Source organism: Thunnus thynnus, chromosome 17 (genome assembly GCF_963924715.1).
Source record: "Thunnus thynnus chromosome 17, fThuThy2.1, whole genome shotgun sequence".
NCBI classification, from domain to species: domain Eukaryota; kingdom Metazoa; phylum Chordata; class Actinopteri; order Scombriformes; family Scombridae; genus Thunnus; species Thunnus thynnus.
Window position 1 is genome coordinate 1,854,736 of NC_089533.1, and position 19,475 is coordinate 1,874,210.

The 19,475-nt window shown below is 38.6% G+C and overlaps 1 protein-coding gene across 5 annotated transcripts in view; it reads left to right on the plus strand.

Moving 5' to 3' along the window:
- LOC137168655 (caskin-2-like) overlaps positions 1 to 19,475 on the plus strand; it is a 78,483-nt gene that overhangs the window by 47,394 nt on the left and 11,614 nt on the right. For all 5 annotated transcript variants that reach the window (XM_067571387.1, XM_067571388.1, XM_067571389.1 and 2 more), the window contains exons 6-11: positions 2,169 to 2,264; positions 9,418 to 9,548; positions 12,034 to 12,142; positions 13,292 to 13,400; positions 15,389 to 15,483; positions 17,778 to 17,895. In XM_067571387.1, the coding sequence (XP_067427488.1) occupies positions 2,169 to 2,264; positions 9,418 to 9,548; positions 12,034 to 12,142; positions 13,292 to 13,400; positions 15,389 to 15,483; positions 17,778 to 17,895 (658 nt within the window). The remainder of the gene's footprint in view (positions 1 to 2,168; positions 2,265 to 9,417; positions 9,549 to 12,033; positions 12,143 to 13,291; positions 13,401 to 15,388; positions 15,484 to 17,777; positions 17,896 to 19,475) is intronic.

Here is a 19,475-nt window from a genome sequence, read left to right on the forward strand (position 1 = left end):
GTAGTTACAACGTACTCGGCCGTCACTTCCGGTTTGAAAAGTGGTCCCTCCCCTTCCGCTACGTAGCCAAGATGGCGACCATTGAGGGCGAGAAGTATCCATAGTTCCACACTCAATTTTTTGATTGTTTTGAGTGCACCATCCGGGTTCTCACAGTACGCTGCATTTCCCATAATTCTCAGTGTGAACGCACTTATGCACTCAAAATGTTAAGTGTAAGTACAGAAGTATGTGATTTGAGACACAGCATCAGAGTCAGTCGGTGCTAAAAGTGTTGAATCTTCTGAAGGCTCGTGTGACGTGTTTTTCTGCCGCGGAGGAAATAAATTCATGACGAGTGAAAACGTTACTGCCGTCACTGAGGATGAGGAGCTCAGACAGACACAATGATCAGTGACAGGAGACATTTACATTCTGCTTTAAATGGAAGCATGAAGACTCTTCTGTTTGGATTAATAGTAATATTAATAACAGGGAAACTTTCCCAACAGGACGAGTGTCAGAGTTGGAGAAGCGTCGTCTTATAGTCGGGTTGATACAGTATCGATTGTTTATTGACTAAGATACAAGAAGTAAAGCTGTGTAAACACAAGTACACATTGTTGTAACTATGAACAGATTAGTCGATCAATAAAAAATTAATCAGCAACTATTTTGATCATCTTTGGGGGTTTTGATGCCTTTTTTTGACTTTACATGACAGTTAACTGAATCTGACGGTCAGATGAAGACGTCACCTTGGAGTCTGAAAATCTGAGATTTTTCACAGTTTTCTGACGTTTTAGAGATTAAACGACTATTAATCACAAAAATAATCGACAGATTAATCTATAAATAATTACTAGTTTCACAAAACAATTGTTTTGTAGATTGTTGTTAAAGTGTATAATGTAAAAACACATTTCTAAATTGGAAATAGATGATCAAATATTATCTTAATTGCACAGAATTGAGACTGATAGAAGATTGAAGGAATGAATGATATGTGACAAACTCTTCATAAAAGTAATAAATGGTCCTCAGACTTATCAAACATATCCTGTTTTTCTTTTAATAAGTATGTAAGTAATTGATTCTAATGCTAGAATCTGCCTGCTCACTGTTAAATACTGTTTAATAGCTGCTCACCATGTTTCCTCTCAGCTGATGTCGTTCATCTGTCTTTGTTATTGAGATGATTGATGCTTCAGTGATGGTGTGAAGTTCAGGCACTGGTGCAGCTGTACTGGAGGAGTCTGTGTTGCTGGTGGTGAAGCTGGTTGTGACGGTTTGTCGGGATTCAGACGTGATAACGAGGAGGATTTAGGAGGACGGGATGTTTTTGGTGTTTTTTTAAATGAATCCTGAGCTCAGATCTGACTGTTGTTCTGTTGTTATTTAATCTGTTAGGATTATGTTGAATGTAGGTGAGTCTGCCCCCCCGCTGAGCATCATTCTCAGACAGATTTAATGTCGATGTGATCAGAGAGTCTGCGGCTTCTGCTTAAAATATTAAAGCTTCATTTGAAATCAAAATGTAAAACTTTAAACTGATTACAGTCTGTTTTGTTTGTTTTTCATATTTTTATGTCAACACTGAGATTATTGCTTTTAGGGCTGCAACTAACAATTATTTTCATTATTAATAAATTTGTTGATTATTTTCTCAATTAATCAATTAGCTGTTTGGTCTATAAAATGTTGATCGGTGTTCAAATGTCTTGTTTCGTCCTCAAAGATCTTCAGTTTACTGTCAGAGAGACGAAAGAAACCAGAAAATATTCATATTTAAGATGCTGGAATCAGAGAATTGGACATTTTCTTCCTAAAAAACTGACTCAAAACGATTAATCGATCACCAAAATAGTTGCTGATTAATTTAATAGTTGGCAACTAACTGATAAAATCAATTATTGAATTGTTGCAGCTCTAATTCATTTAAATGCTGGTTCCAAGATGTTAACATGCAGTTTTTTATTAGATATTTATCCCCATGTTATCAATGTGATATTTTTGGTGTCTATTATCTTTATTATCCATATTCTATTTTCCTCGACTCTGCTACTTTACATCCACTGATTTCCTTCATCACACACACAAACGTTTCTCTTGTCTGTCACCTCTTGTACGTTTTCTTGTTGTTTCACTTTGTAAAATGTATTTAAAAGCTGTTGTTGTGTTTGTTTCAGTCTGAGATGCTGCTGCAGCATCAGTCCAACCCCTGTCTGGTCAACAAGGCCAAGAAGACTCCCCTCGATCTGGCCTGTGAGTTTGGACGAGTCAAGGTGAGCCAAATAAAATAATAAACTTATAGAGACGTTATTATCACACAGGATAATTTAGTTTAAGCAAGCAGTCGAGGCAGACGTCGTCCACCTAGAGTCCGGTTCTGCCTGAGGTTTCTTCTTGTTAAAGGGCACATCTAGACCTGCTCTATGTGAAAAGTGTCCTGAGATAACTTGTGTCCTTGTAAATGACTTTATTTAACACAAAATATTAAGGCTGCCCATTAAAAGTCGCTGATGCAGTTGATAAGCCGCCTTTTTATCCACGTCATTACACACACGGAGCAACGCATGACGCCCTGTAAACCTTTACAGACTCTAAATAATATAAAAACATACTGTGATGGAAACAGAGAGGAAAGATGGAAACAGAGGAAAGATGGAAACAGAGGAAAGATGGAAACAGAGAGAAAAGATGGAAACAGAGAGGAAAGATGGAAACAGAGGAAAGATGGAAACAGAGGAAAGATGGAAACAGAGAGGAAAGATGGAAACAGAGAGAAAGATGGAAACAGAGGAAAGATGGAAACAGAGAGGAAAGATGGAAACAGAGAGAAAGATGGAAACAGAGAGGAAAGATGGAAACAGAGGAAAGATGGAAACAGAGAGGAAGATGGAAACAGAGAGGAAAGATGGAAACAGAGGAAAGATGGAAACAGAGGAAAGATGGAAACAGAGAGGAAAGATGGAAACAGAGAGAAAGATGGAAACAGAGAGGAAAGATGGAAACAGAGGAAAGATGGAAACAGAGAGGAAGATGGAAACAGAGAGGAAGATGAAAACAGAGAGGAAGATGAAAACAGAGAGGAAAGATGGAAACAGAGAGGAAAGATGGAAACAGAGAGAAAGATGGAAACAGAGAGGAAGATGGAAACAGAGAGGAAGATGAAAACAGAGAGGAAAGATGGAAACAGAGAGGAAAGATGGAAACAGAGAGGAAAGATGGAAACAGAGGAAAGATGGAAACAGAGAGGAAAGATGGAAACAGAGAGGAAAGATGGAAACAGAGGAAAGATGGAAACAGAGGAAAGATGGAAACAGAGGAAAGATGGAAACAGAGGAAAGATGGAAACAGAGAGAAAGATGGAAACAGAGAGGAAAGATGGAAACAGAGAGGAAAGATGGAAACAGAGGAAAGATGGAAACAGAGAGGAAAGATGGAAACAGAGGAAAGATGGAAACAGAGAGGAAAGATGGAAACAGAGAGGAAAGATGGAAACAGAGAGGAAAGATGGAAACAGAGAGAAAGATGGAAACAGAGAGGAAGATGGAAACAGAGAGGAAAGATGGAAACAGAGGAAAGATGGAAACAGAGAGGAAGATGGAAACAGAGAGGAAGATGAAAACAGAGAGGAAAGATGGAAACAGAGAGGAAAGATGGAAACAGAGAGAAAGATGGAAACAGAGAGGAAGATGGAAACAGAGAGGAAAGATGGAAACAGAGGAAAGATGGAAACAGAGAGAAAAGATGGAAACAGAGGAAAGATGGAAACAGAGAGGAAAGATGGAAACAGAGAGGAAAGATGGAAACAGAGGAAAGATGGAAACAGAGGAAAGATGGAAACAGAGAGGAAAGATGGAAACAGAGAGAAAGATGGAAACAGAGAGGAAAGATGGAAACAGAGAAAGATGGAAACAGAGAGGAAGATGAAAACAGAGAGGAAAGATGGAAACAGAGAGGAAGATGAAAACAGAGAGGAAAGATGGAAACAGAGAGGAAAGATGGAAACAGAGAGAAAGATGGAAACAGAGAGGAAGATGGAAACAGAGAGGAAGATGAAAACAGAGAGGAAAGATGGAAACAGAGAGGAAAGATGGAAACAGAGAGGAAAGATGGAAACAGAGAGGAAAGATGGAAACAGAGGAAAGATGGAAACAGAGAGGAAAGATGGAAACAGAGGAAAGATGGAAACAGAGAGGAAAGATGGAAACAGAGAGGAAAGATGGAAACAGAGGAAAGATGGAAACAGAGGAAAGATGGAAACAGAGGAAAGATGGAAACAGAGGAAAGATGGAAACAGAGAGAAAAGATGGAAACAGAGGAAAGATGGAAACAGAGAGGAAAGATGGAAACAGAGAGGAAAGATGGAAACAGAGGAAAGATGGAAACAGAGAGGAAAGATGGAAACAGAGGAAAGATGGAAACAGAGAGGAAAGATGGAAACAGAGAGGAAAGATGGAAACAGAGAGGAAAGATGGAAACAGAGAGAAAGATGGAAACAGAGAGGAAGATGGAAACAGAGAGGAAAGATGGAAACAGAGGAAAGATGGAAACAGAGAGGAAGATGGAAACAGAGAGGAAAGATGGAAACAGAGAGGAAAGATGGAAACAGAGAGAAAGATGGAAACAGAGAGGAAGATGGAAACAGAGAGGAAGATGGAAACAGAGGAAAGATGGAAACAGAGAGGACGATGGAAACAGAGGACGATGGAGATGGAGGACAGTGCAATGCAGAGCGACTGTTTCCTTCTCTGACTCTGACACTGAGCTCTGATGTTAATTCAGTGAGTAAACTCTACCAGCGTCTCTACTGACGGCTGACAGCACCGTCAGCAGCCAATCAGGAGAGACGATCCGTGCTGCACTTGGATTTTGGACTTTTTATTTCTCTGACTGTGTGTAAATCTGATGTTTTCACATCACAGCTGATGAACAGCAGCATGAAAACACGAGTCTTTCAGGTAAAACATGTGACTCATGTAGCTGTTATATCAGTTTAGTGCAGGACGGCTGCTCTGCAGGTGCGCTTGATTTGACTGTGACTGCGGTGAGGGCTGTTTTGAGGAAAGAAACAATAAGTAATAATGTTTTTCAGTACATATAAGAACCAAATACATGTAACGAGATAAATATAGAGAAATAGAGATGAGAATGGTCTGAGGTGCTGACTCTGAGTCGGGGACAGCCCTACAAAATACATTTCTGTTTGCTCAGTTTAACTTTTTTGAATAAAAACAGGTCAAATTTAATCTACAGTATGTATAAAATGTGTATCAGGTTCACAAACATAAATGAAAAGGTGAAATATTTCCATGTTTGTTTGTTCTTGGTCACTTTTGGAAAAGTCATGAAGTTTCAGGCTAACAGAAAGTTGTTGAGGGTGTTTTGGCTGCTCTCGTTTAAAAACGGGTCAAACACTCAGTCACAGCTGGACAAACACACTCGCATACACTCAGCTTTGATTACGTTGCCATGGCTACATTTCCATCTCTGTCTGTAAACATCACTGTTGTCTTTGTATTGTCTCCATGTTTTTCTCTCACTGCTTCCAAACATTTTGTGGTGGAAACACAAACACAAAGTTCATCCATCCTGACCAGTCATTTAGTTTGATCTGGTTCAGGTTCATCTTATTCCTCCGCTGTTTTCCAAAAACTATTACTGTGTACTTGTGTTTACACAGCTTTACTTCTTGTAACTTAGTCAATAAACAATCAATACTGTATCAACCCGACTATAAGCCGCTGCACTGGGTGACATGTTCCTTCATCATGAAGAGTTTGGTCACATTAGTTTGTTTAGAAACGGCTCCAAAGACTAATAACAGCATCATGGTTTCAGTCTCTAGAGAGCAGGTAAGTAAATAAAGTAGGTAAAGTATATTTATACAGCACCTTTCAAAGTGCTTCACAGGCAGACACAAAATAAATCAAAGATAAACAGCAAATAAAACAAACAGGAGAAAAAAACAGGCATAAAACACAAGTTAACACATAAAATACCACATGCTGCCTAAATGTCTGTCTCAACAGACCTCAGACTTGTAGGGAGACTATTCCAAACCTTAGCTGCTGCCGACTGGAAAGCACGATCTCCCCGAGTCTTAAAGCGTGTCCGAGGGACCCTCAGAAGACCCTCAGAAGACCTTCAGAAGACCTTCAGAAGACCTTCAGAAGACCCTCAGAAGACCCTCAGAAGATGTTCAGAAGATGTTCAGAAGACCCTCAGAAGACCCTCAGAAGATGTTCAGAAGATGTTCAGAAGACCCTCAGAAGACCCTCAGAAGACCCTGGTTAGAGGACCTGAGAGCTCGGCTGGTGGTGTGGGGGTTCAGAAGGTCCATGATACAATGTGGAACCATGTAGCGCTCTATGAGTGAGCTCCAAGGTTTTGAAATGAATTCCAAAATTGACAGGAAGTCAATGTAGAGAGGTTAAAATCAGTGTAATGAGTTCTGCTGTTGAGTCAGCATCTTAATATAAGCATCAGAACTCATTGATTGGTCAGATATCACACCTACATTACGCAGACTAGACCGAGAAGACGAGGATAAACAACAAGTTTCTGCCTGATCACTGAGTGAAGATTATCAGGAGCAATAATCAAGACTTCAGTTTGATCTGGATCACAACCTCTTGACTTGATACTAAAGTTATTTATAATGTAGCACAAAGTCCAGAGGTTGTGATCTGCTGCACAACAAGCTAGTGAAGCCGTAAACAGAACTGTGTTGCTGCACATGCTCAGTTGTGTCTGTCTTAGGCCGTATTCAGACCAAATCAGGTGGTGCGGTGAAAACGCCAGTCTTCCCATTCATTTGAATGGGGGTAGTGCGTTTTGGCTGCTCTGCGGTGCTGCACCAGACTGTAGCCGAAAATGTTGAGCCAGAGTCAATTTTTGGAAAAGAGAGAGAGAGATCAGACTGATCAGAGCTGTAAACTCTGCCATGACAGAGCACAAAGACGTCACTAGGATGAGGGGAGGACATTTCTCTTTGTTTGATAATATTTAAAGTAAAGATAGACTCTGCTGTCAGCTTCGTGACTCATTTTAAAAAAGACGACAGAGAAAGAGAAAGAGAGAGAGACAGCAGCAGTGGTTGAGCGAGCTAGAGAGTGAATGAAGAGAGGGAGCGCTGGTAGCGAGAAAGCCGGTGAATCAGATCAATAAAACGTCATTTTCTGATTGTTTCACAGCGGTTACGTTGTAGAGCACAAATAAACACGCCCACAACCCCCCCCCCACCACACCTCCGCACGACCCTGCAGCTCAATGCCTGATTTGGTCTGAATACGGCCTTACACAGAACTACTCTCCTGAGACTGAAAACGTGATGCTGTTATTAGTTTTTGGAGCTGTTTCTAAACTAACTAACATGACCAAACTCCTCAATGATGAAGGATCTAAAAGTTTTTGTTGTCATCTTTGTTCTGACTCGTGTGAGTTTGTTAAATGAGACATGAAAGTGAAGCCTGTTCCTCTCACAGCTGATCCAAACTTCACTGAGATATCTTTAGAGAGAGAGTGTGTGTGTGTGTGTGTGTGTGTGTGTGTGTGTGTGTGTGTGTGTGTGTTAAGGCGTCAGCTGCCACTCAGTGATGTCAGGGTGTGTCGGGTGTGTCAACAGCAGCTGTTGTGTTTCCACTCAGCTCTCCTTCTAAAACTGAAGCATTGATGGTGTTTATCGAGTTATTAACAGTCAGCTGGTGAGACGTTGTCAAGCAGCAGCTCCCGTCGTTGTTCTGCAGCCGTTGTTTGTTATTTGTTCAAGGAAAATTAAACTGGCAGATTTTTTTGTTTAGATATTAAATTGAAATTAATCCACAACTGTTAGTCATTTTTAAGCAAAAATGCCAAATGTTTGCTGGTTGCAGTTTCTCAAATGTGGTCATTTAAAGCTTTTCTCTGTCTTACATGATCGTAAACTGAATATATTTGGGTTTTGGACTGTTGGACCCTGGTTAAAATACAACATACAGTGAAGGAGTTACAAAACATATAACATACACCATAAAATATGTAGATATACAGAATAAACAGAGTAATCACTGATCAATAAGCAGATGTGATCAGCAGAAAAATGAATAAAAACAGCAGTTGATGTAACTTAACAAGGGATATGAAAACAGACGCAATCGATTCAAATTTTTAAGAAATAATGATCTAAATTGTTTTTTTTTTTCAAACACCAGTGATCAATAACATATCCTAAACCATATTCAACCAAAGACAATGATCCAGAAACTTAAACTGATGATTCATAAGATCCATGTTTATTATTTAGGCTCTGTTTTCACAGCATTATTCTCCCTCTGCAGATAGAAAACAGTCAATCACCATTAAATAAAACTTCATCAATTTGGCAAAACTTTAAAGGACACATATTCTGCACATTTCCAGCTCTATATTTATATTCTGGGGCTCTACTGGAATATCTTTGCATGATTTACAGTTAAAAACTCCTTATTTATCTTCTACTGGTCCTTTATGCAGCCCCTCAGTTCAGCCTCTGTCTGAAACAGGCTGTTTTAGCTCCTGTCTCTTTAAGGCCCCGCCTCCTGATGAGCCCACTCTGTTCTGATTGGTCAGCTTCAGGAAGCTTCCTCCGGCTCGGGAGGCTACGTAAACAAACTATAGTAGCAGGATTTCACTTCTTTTTCTCCTTCTTTACTCCAAATGTCAACTTCTCAAATCCATCCGTACATGTTGGAGCTGAACAACACATGGAAACACCTTAGCAACCACCTTAGCAACAATCTCAGCAACCAAGACTACAGAATGGACGGCCGTTTAAGAGCATGTACGATGAGCTGACATCAGCAAGGTAGAAAAACACGTCATAAACGAAGCGTTCAGGGCAGGTTGAAGCCCTGATTTTTGACTTGCAGGCAGCGTCTCTACTGACATTCACCTCTGGTTTAGGAACTTGGACCATGTTTAACATCTGACATCAGAACAAGATATAAATAACAGTAAACCACAAAAAACAGAATACGTTCCCTTTAAAAACTAATTAGTGGACTGATCACCTCACTCGCCTTTTGGTCCAGACTGAAACACCTCAACAACTATTTGATTGCCATAAAATTTAAAAAACTATAAAACTATCACATGTGTTGCCATATAATTTAAAACAGCAGGTCAAAGTTTTCACTTACGCTTTGAAATAACTGAACATCTACTTGATAGATTGGAACAAAATTTAGTTTTGTTCTCTTAAGAATGAACATGAGGTTCCAGCTGTGAGTCAAACCGTCTGCTGCCAAACATCTGGACTCATTTATGCTGTTTTGGGTCAATGCGGTATTACATCATTCACACCTGCAGGCGTCTGAGCTGGCTGCTCTGTGTGTTATGTTATGTTGTCTGCAGGTGTTATAATTGCAGTTTAGTCTTCATTTCACCTTATCGACGTCTCTCCTGACTCCTCAGGTGGCCCAGCTGCTGCTGAGCAGTAACATGGTCGTGGCGTTGTTGGAAGGAGAGAGGAAGGAGCCGACAGACTCGGCCTTCACCACCCCGCTGCACCTCGCCGCCCGCAACGGACACAAAGACATCATACGGTGAGATGAGTCTCAGGAGCCAAACCTCAGTCAGATTTTGGGAATTTTTGTTGTTGACGGCCTTTAAATTTAAAAAAAAAAATCACAATATGTTTGGAAAGAGTGAGGAGGATTTGGAGTTTTGTGAATGAAGTCTGGTTCACAGTGTTACATGTTAAGACAGGGAAGCATCTTAAAGTGCAGATCAGAGACTGAAAAGGTTTGAGCTAATTAAAAAAGTTTAAAATTTAAATTCACCACTAACAATATTTACCTCCAGCTGCTGAGAGAAATAATATATATATATATATATAAACATGTTAATATCTCACTTCAGTAAGTGGATTATATCAAAAGCTCCAAATCCATGTGCTAAAAAAATAACGACAATTATTCAGCAGGAGTTTAAAAACATTAAACTGAAACAAAAAAAATGTCTAATTAACTCACTTTATCCATTCAAGTTGTTTAAAATAAAACATTTGTAATAGTCCTTTAATAGAGTTCTGTGAATCTGCTGCTTATCTGCGTCCAAGTCATGTTAATTGATTAATTCTTATATTACTGTGGATTATTATTATTTACAGCAGGGAAGTAATGATAAAAATATGATATACATGTTAATTAATTCATGGACTAAATAATTATTGGCCTTATTGTCCCGACAGCACCTGCTGCTTCCAGAAGTGTTTTCCCATTTTTATTTAAACGATATCCTCGATATTCCTGAACATGGAAACTCAGGACTCTCCTGGATGAAGTAAACCATCTTATATCTTTATGTTCTAATTATTTCAACTTTGTTTCTGAGAAATCAGGTTTTGTCGTCATTTTGGCAGACAACTAAATATACTACAATACCCATGAGCCCTCAGCTGCCGTTGCTATGGAGAAGAGGCCAATCAGAGCAGGAGTGAATTAAAACGCTTCATCATTGCAGTTGTAAACAAAACATGGCGCCACAGATACTGAATTCAATCAAAAGTGACCCAGAAATTAGAAGTGAAATGACAGAATTTGAAGCGCTGTGATTGGATGTTTCTAGCTGAAACGCACCTTGGGAGTCATACTTAACTTCTCTCCTTCCGTTTTTATGTCCACAGGCTTTGTGTAGCTTTGACTTTTTATGAAAGAACCAGATATTTTCTAACACAGCTGTTCATCTTTTGTTCTGATGATTCAACCAGCAGAGTTTCATGTTGTAGAAGAGAAAACTGAGAGTCACTAACGTCGTCTACATGAATGAACCAGAGACACCTGAAGTATCTCCTCCCACGTCACACCTCTATTTACAAGATCTTAGAAAATCTAAAATTAAATTTAGTGAACGCTGCAGAAACCTGGACGATCAGGGAGTCAACGAATACTCTTGCTGCTGTATTTCAAAATAAAAGATAAAAGAATAAAATAAAAAACAGCCTACTGAGTGAAACAAAGAGCAGAATCCACCCTGTAAAGAGTCCCTAAATATGTATATATGTTCATGTTAAACACATGATTGTGTCATTGTTTGTGGACATTAGACGTGTGGTGACTGCGGTGGTTCTCAGTGTGTGAGTGTGGATGTGAAGGCTGCTGTGGTTTGTGGCTGTTAACCACTGAGCCGGTGTGTTTGCACGGGGATGTGGAGCATGAACTCTGGTGCTGGTCGTGTGTGTGTGTGCAGAGCTCTGAAATCTGAAATCGCCTCCAACGTCTCCGTGACCCAGTTCAGTGATGCTCTCATCCTTGTTTCATGTGTGTTTCTACATGTGTGTGTGTGTGTTAATAGTCACACTGTAGACGTTTACATGGACCTGCTGTGTAATATGTATATATTTAGCATTTTGTGTTGGATTTATACTCGAGTTGTTCTGTAGAAATAAAGTTTATGACTGTTATTAACACCAGTACACAAGTGATTGGCAGCCGATTATGCTGTTGCCTAGTGATAAATAAAACCAGAGTTATGTTTAAAAACCATTTAAGGCTTTTAAACATAACTAATGATTGTTTTCATTATCGAATCATCTGTTGATTATTTTCTTGATTAATTGCTTAGTTGTTTGGTCCAAGATGACGTCATCAAATGTCTTGTTTTGTCCACAACACAGAGATATTCAGTTTACTGACTAAAGAAACTGGAAAATATTCACATTTGAGAAGCTGGAATCAGAGAATTTGGAAAATTTCTTGAATAAAAAATGACTCAAAATAATTAATCAATTATCAAAGTAGTTGGCAATGAATTTAATGGTTGGCAACTATTCAATTAATCGATTAATTATTGCAGCTCTGAAACCCTTCATTACGTCTTCATTAAACCTGCAGCTTTCTAACAAAACCCAAAACTTTGTTGGGATGAATGGGATGATGATGATGAATTATTTAATTGAAATGAATGAATTTTGGGGATTTTTAACCAAAGTCTGATTGAAATCATCACTTCAGAGCTCAGTACAGCAGCTGCAGCTGTTTGCCCAGTTTCAGGACTCGCAGGCTGATGGTGTGTCTCTGTTTGTCGCAGGCTGCTGCTGACGGCCGGCATCGACATCAACAACACCACCAAGTCTGGAACGGCTCTGCACGAAGCTTCGCTGTACGGGAAAACAGAGGTGGTGCGACTGCTGCTGGACGTGAGTTCACCTGAACACTCGCTATATACAGATACACCTCAGAGTTGGTTTAAGTTGTTTAATGCTGTAGTGTGTGTTGGTCAGCTGACCGCTCTGCTAACATTAGTCTCTGAAAGACGGCGTAGAAAGTTCACAGTATACTTCAGGTTCGTCTCGCAAAGGTAATTATTTAGTCATTAAATCAAAAAATGCCTGTAACAGCTGCCTTTTTGGAAGATGAGCTGCAAGATAACTCCAGCGTGTGCGTACTGTTGACTGACGGTTGAGTTCACGTTATTAACTAACATTTAGAAAAACGATTTTTGATATTTGAGAGTCGATTTAGAAGCGTCTCCACGTCTGCATCGCGATGCGTCTTAGAATCAAACCTCTATGTTGTCCTGACGATTACTGCTGATAGAGGCGCCAGATTAGATAACTGAACTTAATTTAACTTAATTTAACTGAACTTAACTTAATTTAACTGAAATGAACTTAATTTAACTTAATTTAACTTAATTTAACTTAATTTAACTTAATTTAACTGAACTTAACTTAATTTAACTTAATTTAATTTAACTGAACTTAATTTAACTGAACTTAACTTAATTTAACTTAATTTAACTTAATTTAACTGAACTTAACTTAATTTAACTTAATTTAATTTAATTTAACTTAACTGAACTTAATTTAACTGAACTTAACTTAATTTAACTTAATTTAACTTAATTTAACTGAACTTAACTTAATTTAACTTAATTTAATTTAATTTAACTTAACTTAACTTAATTTAACTTAATTTAACTGAAATGAACTTAATTTAACTGAAATGAACTTAATTTAACTTAATTTAATTTAACTGAACTTAACTTAATTTAACTTAATTTAACTGAACTTAACTTAATTTAACTTAATTTAACTTAATTTAACTTAACTTAATTTAACTTAATTTAACTTAACTTAATTTAACTTAATTTAACTTAATTTAATTTAACTGAAATGAACTTAATTTAACTTAATTTAACTGAACTTAACTTAATTTAACTGAAATAAACTTAATTTAACTGAAATGAATATTCTCAATATTTTGAGACTAATTATTTTTATACCAAAAAACAAAACTGGAGACTGAAAACAGTAAATTGAATTGTTCTTGTGTCGTCTGTTCAGGCCGGAGTGGACGTGAACATCCGTAACACCTACAACCAGACGGCCCTGGACATCGTCAACCAGTTCACCACGTCGCACGCCAGCAAGGAAATCAAGCAGCTGCTGCGAGGTCAGAAACACGCGGACTCTGCTTCCTTCACTTCTCCCCTCAGAGCTCGTCTTCAGCTCTCTGTGCTGCAGATTCACCTGACGCTACACTATAATCTGCAATTCACAAAAGCAGCTGGTGCTTAAAGTTTGGGGTTATGTAACCTTAAACTCGTATCTGTCAGCTCTCACAGCTTCAAAGAGCAGCCGGCTCACATCCACAGAGCTGTATATACAGTATGAGAGACTGTGTGTGCGCTCTGTAATCCGGCCGGCGTTTGAAGTTCCTGTGGGAACCGACTGAGGGAATAATGAGCAGTTGTGTTGAAGAAGACTTTCCCGTCTTGTTTACTGAAGCAGAGCAGACATGAATAACTCGAACACACTCAGTCAACACTTGCTGAGGATTCATTATCGATGTGAGACTTTTTCACTTTGTTGGTTTCACACAGACAGACAGAAGCAGATCTGAGCTTAACAGCACAACAGAGAGAGGAGACATTAAAATACAGAAAATACATAAATACAGTTTATGTGATTGTGTCTTCACAGATAGTCGTACATGCTCGTTATATTAACTTGGACAGAGTTTCAAATTAGTGTTGGCATAACTGAGAAACTTCTACCATATATTTTTAATTTTCAGAGGAATTCTCTCAAGCTGCAGAAAACAGAAAATTAATTGCCAACTCTTTTGATTATCAATTAATAATTTTGAGCCTTTTATGAAATAATTGAACATTGAGAACATTGATGGCTTGTCCAAAGTTTCTTTCAGTTGTGAGAAACAACTGCAGGTACTCTATAAAAGACTCTATTTCTGGTTCTGCTGCATCGATTTTTATACGTTTTCTGACAATGTTGTAGAAGTGTGATGCTATGTCTGAGGGTTCAGCACTCGCTCACTTATAACAGTGACGACCTGTAGTGATCAGGACATTTTACTGTAAATAAACTTGTCAGTGCTCTCTGGTGGACAAATGATATAACGGCGACATGGTTTCTGAATAAAACTCAAAACATATCCTGTATAAAAAGACGGACGTAGCTGTCAATCACAGCTGTCAATCAACGCCCACATGGCAGACATCAAAGCTACTATAAGTCTTCAAGTCATATTAACGGAGCAATAATTTCCAAAGTGACCACCAGCACACTAATTAGAGGGTCTGAATTTAGAGATTGAGACCAGAATGACTCGTTGAAAACAATGATTGACTCAGTGTTTCTAGAGACAAGTTGATGCTTTTTGAATGTGAGTCAGTTGGAGCAGCTAGCGGCCGTCTAAGATACTTCAGCCTCAAGATGTGAAGCTGCTGGTTGATAATCCTCAGCTGACGTATACGCTGATACTGATGTACTGACTCATATTTTTGTCTGGCTTTAATCAGTATCAGCAAGTACATACTGTGCAGAAGTTAAAGACACATCAAGTAAAGTGAGGATGTTTTGAATAGTTTTTATTGATCAGCTAACTTGATCCAAAGCTGATTAAACAGCAGAAAGTAAATGAATATGTTGCTGTGAGCAGCTTTGTCTTTAAAACAGCAGCAGTTCTCCTCAGTGTTTCAGCTACTCAGCAGGTCGGTTGTTCCTGCATCTTGGAGAAGTTGCCACAGTTCTTCTCTCTCTCTTTATGTTAATCCCAGACTGACTGTTGCAGGACTCCTTGTTCTTCTTGTTGATGAAGATAGATCTTTATGACTCTGGCTGGATGTTTGAGCATTATGGAGAAGAATCTAAACATCTAAACGGCCTGAAACTTTTGCACAGTACTTTTTTTTAATCATTTCTAGAATAAACTCTCCCTGTTGTCTGAGCGTTTCTTCTATATGTCAGCTGCAGTCTCTTGAAATAACTTCCTACTGATTCTGCAGCTTTATATACTGACTCTATAGTTTCTTACAGTTGTGGGTGTTTCTGGAGGAGTTTGGACTCCGTATTTCTAAAGTCCTGCTTCTGTTTCTGCTCCTGACCTCCCAAACTGAACTGTGAATGTTTCTCCGACAGACGCGACGGGCGTTTTGCAGGTCAGAGCTCTCAAGGACTACTGGAACCTCCACGACCCCACCGCCCTCAACATCCGAGCCGGAGACGTCATCATGGTGAGACGCTTACTCCTCTCTCTCAAAAATGTCTGAGCAAAGGTCAATGTTTGAAGTCAGACAAACCTTTAATCTCTTAGAAACAGGTGGAGACAAGTCCAACACACACACACACACACACACACACACATTCTGCCTCATCAGAGGTGTTTCCCTCTGACGCATCACTTCCTGTCTCACCTGTAATTTAAATTAAAATCTCAGTTTTCCAGCAGAATTCTCTCCGTGTGTCTGTGACCTGGAAGATGTTTGATGTTTTGAAAATCACTGATATGTCTTTTCTTTTTTTTAATTTTATTAATTTCAGTTTATAATTAGTCCTCGTTCCTCCAAATAAAGCAGGAATGATTCTAGTTTTCTAGGTTCTGATTGTGAGATTTGTTTCTTTCTGGTAATAACAGAGTTCCAGAAGTAAAAATCTTTTTTCATTTTTGGATGATTTTCATTATTTATTAATCTAGTTGACGTCTTCAAATGTCTTGTTTTGTCCACAACTCAAAGATATTCAGTTTACTGTCATAGAGACTAAAGAAACCAGAAAATATTCACATTTAAGAAGCTGGAATCAGAGAATTTGGACTTTTTCTTCTTAAAAAAATGACTCAAAACGATTAATCTATTTTCAAATAGTTGACAACTAATTGATGAATCCACTAATAGTTGCAGCTCTATTCATGTGGTCTATTAAATGTCAGCAAATTGTGAAAGATGTGGAAGCCATTTTTGTTCTAAAAATTGCTTTATCGATTAACAAAATAGTTGCTGAATAATTTTCTGAGGATCGACTAATCATTGCAGCTGCACCAGGTATATACAGTATAAACCTGTCTTTAATGAAAAGTCGAAACTACAAGACTGTGGACATAAAACGGAAGGATTAACTACGTTTCCCAAGGTGCATTTCAGTGAGAAACATCCAATCACAGATCTTCACATTCTGCTTCACAGAAAACTGATTTTACAGTCTGCAGATTAAATCAATTTATTTTCAGATTTTGGATTAATTCAATAACTATAGTGCTGCGTTTTGTTCCCAAATGCATCTGACTTGGGTATTGTAGTAATCAGAGCTGTCCGCTGAAATGACGAAGAAAAGACCTGGTTGTCAGAACATATATGATGGTTACTTTATCCAGGAGAGTCTTAAGTTTCTATGTTCAGTAATTGAAGTAAATCGAGGATTTTAGTAATGTGAATACAGAACAGGGAAAAACAATTCCTGAACAAGCAGCTTCACACCTCTACCCCTCAGTTATCTCCACACTTCCCATAAATGACTGACTCTTAACTACATGTTGCAACAGAGTCAGTGCAACACTGATGAAACATTAGAAATATTAAACATCTGAAGTCAAAGCGCTCACCGGTCTGACTTCCTGTGAGTGAATCAGTGGTGAGTAAAGCTGAAGTGATGCAGCTGTAAGTCTGTTCATGTTCAGACTTGTACTGAAAAACCTCGCTGTGCTGAAGTTCTGCAGTTTTTTTTTATGTCTTGTATGAAGACTGGAAAAATCCAGACGACAAAACAGATGTTGAAAGTAGCGTTCGTCTGTAGAAAAAGACGTTCTATGTCTATAAACTACAAGTGAGACTGATGCGGCAGAGGATCGTGCTGCAGGAAGCTGTTTAATCCTTTTCTGCAACTAACAGTTATTTTCATTATCAATTAATCTGTCAATTATTTTCTTGATTAGTTTTTTGGTCTAAAAAAATGTCAGAAAATGGTGAAAAATGTGGATCAGTGTTGAGTTTACTGTCATAGAGACTAAAGAAACCAGAAAATATTCACATTTAAGGAGCTGGAATCAGAGAATTTGGACATTTTTTTCTAAAAAGATAACTCAGAACAATTAATTGATTAACAAAATAGTTGGCGATTAATTTTATAGTTGGCCACAATTGATTAATGGACTAATAATTGCAGCTCTATTTCAGTCAGCAGCTTTAGACCCGCAGCAAACACGTGCTCGCTGTGGAGAGTTTAGAGAAAACTAACATTAATTCATTATTTTTAATTGATTCTATTCATTTTCTGCCACTTATTCTGGTCCAGGTTGCATTAATTTAATCAATGAAAACCTTAGGAATTATTAACTCTCTGCCGTTTTCAGCTGGTTTTATGGTTCATGTCACTGCAACAACATAAACATCTTAATGAGGATTCTTTTAATTGGGTTATTGATTAAAACACATCATTCTCTCCTTTTGTGTCTTTATTGTCCTGCATTACTCTCTCATTCATTTATTTGTTTTAATGGGAGGGGGCCCTCAGTGACCGTCTCGTCCTCCTGCAGGTGTTGGAGCAGCACATGGACGGACGCTGGAAGGGACACATCCACGACAGCCAGAGAGGGACGGATAGAGTCGGCTTCTTCCCTCCATCCATTGTGGAGGTCATCAGCAGACGAAACGGTCAGTTAAACACACCCAGAGGAGGGTTTAACAGGTTGTTTCTGTCGTCACTCGGCCTCTCACGCCTCCAGACCTTCGGCGAAAATATCAAACCCTGTCTGATGACAGTCGAAATGTCAAAGATGATGTTGGAAACACAGGAAAGCTGATAGAGGCTTCCATTATTTTACATTTTTATATTCTCAACAAATCTCATGTGCAGATTAAAACCAACAATGTGCATTCTCTCAAAAGTTTGTGACTTCTCTACTCTATCTGCAGCCCCAAGCCCATTGGTTCCAACTGAAGACTGGAGCAGATATAATCTATATTTCTAAAACTCCACTGTGTTCGCTGTCAGTGTGTAATGTGTTGGTCGTGGCTCATAGTGATGAACCTACAGAGAATTATCAGTGACTCTGCAGCTCCTCTCAGCTTTACGGAGCTTTATAGTGAGTTTCAGCTCATTGTTTATCTGTCCGGTTGCAACTTTACTGTTCTGGTTCACTCTCAGCGCTCTCATAGCGTCGTTTTCAGAGAAAAAGCTGTAAAAAGCAGCTGTACACTACCTGCTCAGCATCAAACGGCAAACAGACACAGTTAGCTGTAGACTAGCTGGTGAACATAGTGGAGCATTTAGCAGCTAAAGAGCCAGATATTTCCCTCAGGAGTTGGTGGAGAACAAAAACAGAGCTAAAAGAGAGTGAATATTGGACTTATATTCACCAGGTGGACAGAAACACGACTCCACATGGATGATAATGTTGCTCCGTAAACTGCTGGATGTGGAAATAAGCAACTGTTTGCTAACATGTTAGCAACAACTACTTTATAAGCTGATAATATGACAGAAGTTGTGTTTACACTGTTCTGCTGAAAATAAGTGGACAAAAAAACCTAATTTCAAGCAGCTTTAACCAGATTGAAACTATACAGGACCAAGAATAGAACCATGAGGAACCCCAAAAGTTATTATTGACATTATCAATGAATGATAATGTTGCTCCGTAACTGCTGGATGTGGAAATAAGCAACTATTTGCTAACAAGTTCAGCATAACAACTTAAAAGCTAATATGTCAGTGTTGTGTTAACTACTTGTTTCTGAAAACTAGTGGATCAAACATCAGTTATTGAAGGTTTAACAGCTCACAAATGTGTAGTTTCATTTTTTAAAAAGGGTTATTAATCCTGCAAACAGGTGTAAACAGACAGGTTTTGTCCTTTGACTCTAATGTTTCATGGTCAATATTAACATGGTCTCTGTGAAACTATCTTTTGGAGGTTTATTGTGAATCATGAGTTCTCTCTGATGTGTAATGGTGGTTATTACCCTCTGATCGTTGTTTTTATACTTTATTTATTGGGGGATTTAAGGGAAATCTATTCATCCCCTGTTACTCCCCAGGTGTGTTTTTCCTATAAGATTATTGATTACTTGGTACCTCAGACTGATTGATTGTTCTGTGGGTGCATGTGTGTGTGTGTGTGTGTGTGTGTATATATATATATACGTATATAATATGCAGGCCTGTGGCCATTTTCTGTATGAAATGCCAGATGAAGGTTGTTTGACCAGCTTTACCATAAGTCAATTGTTTA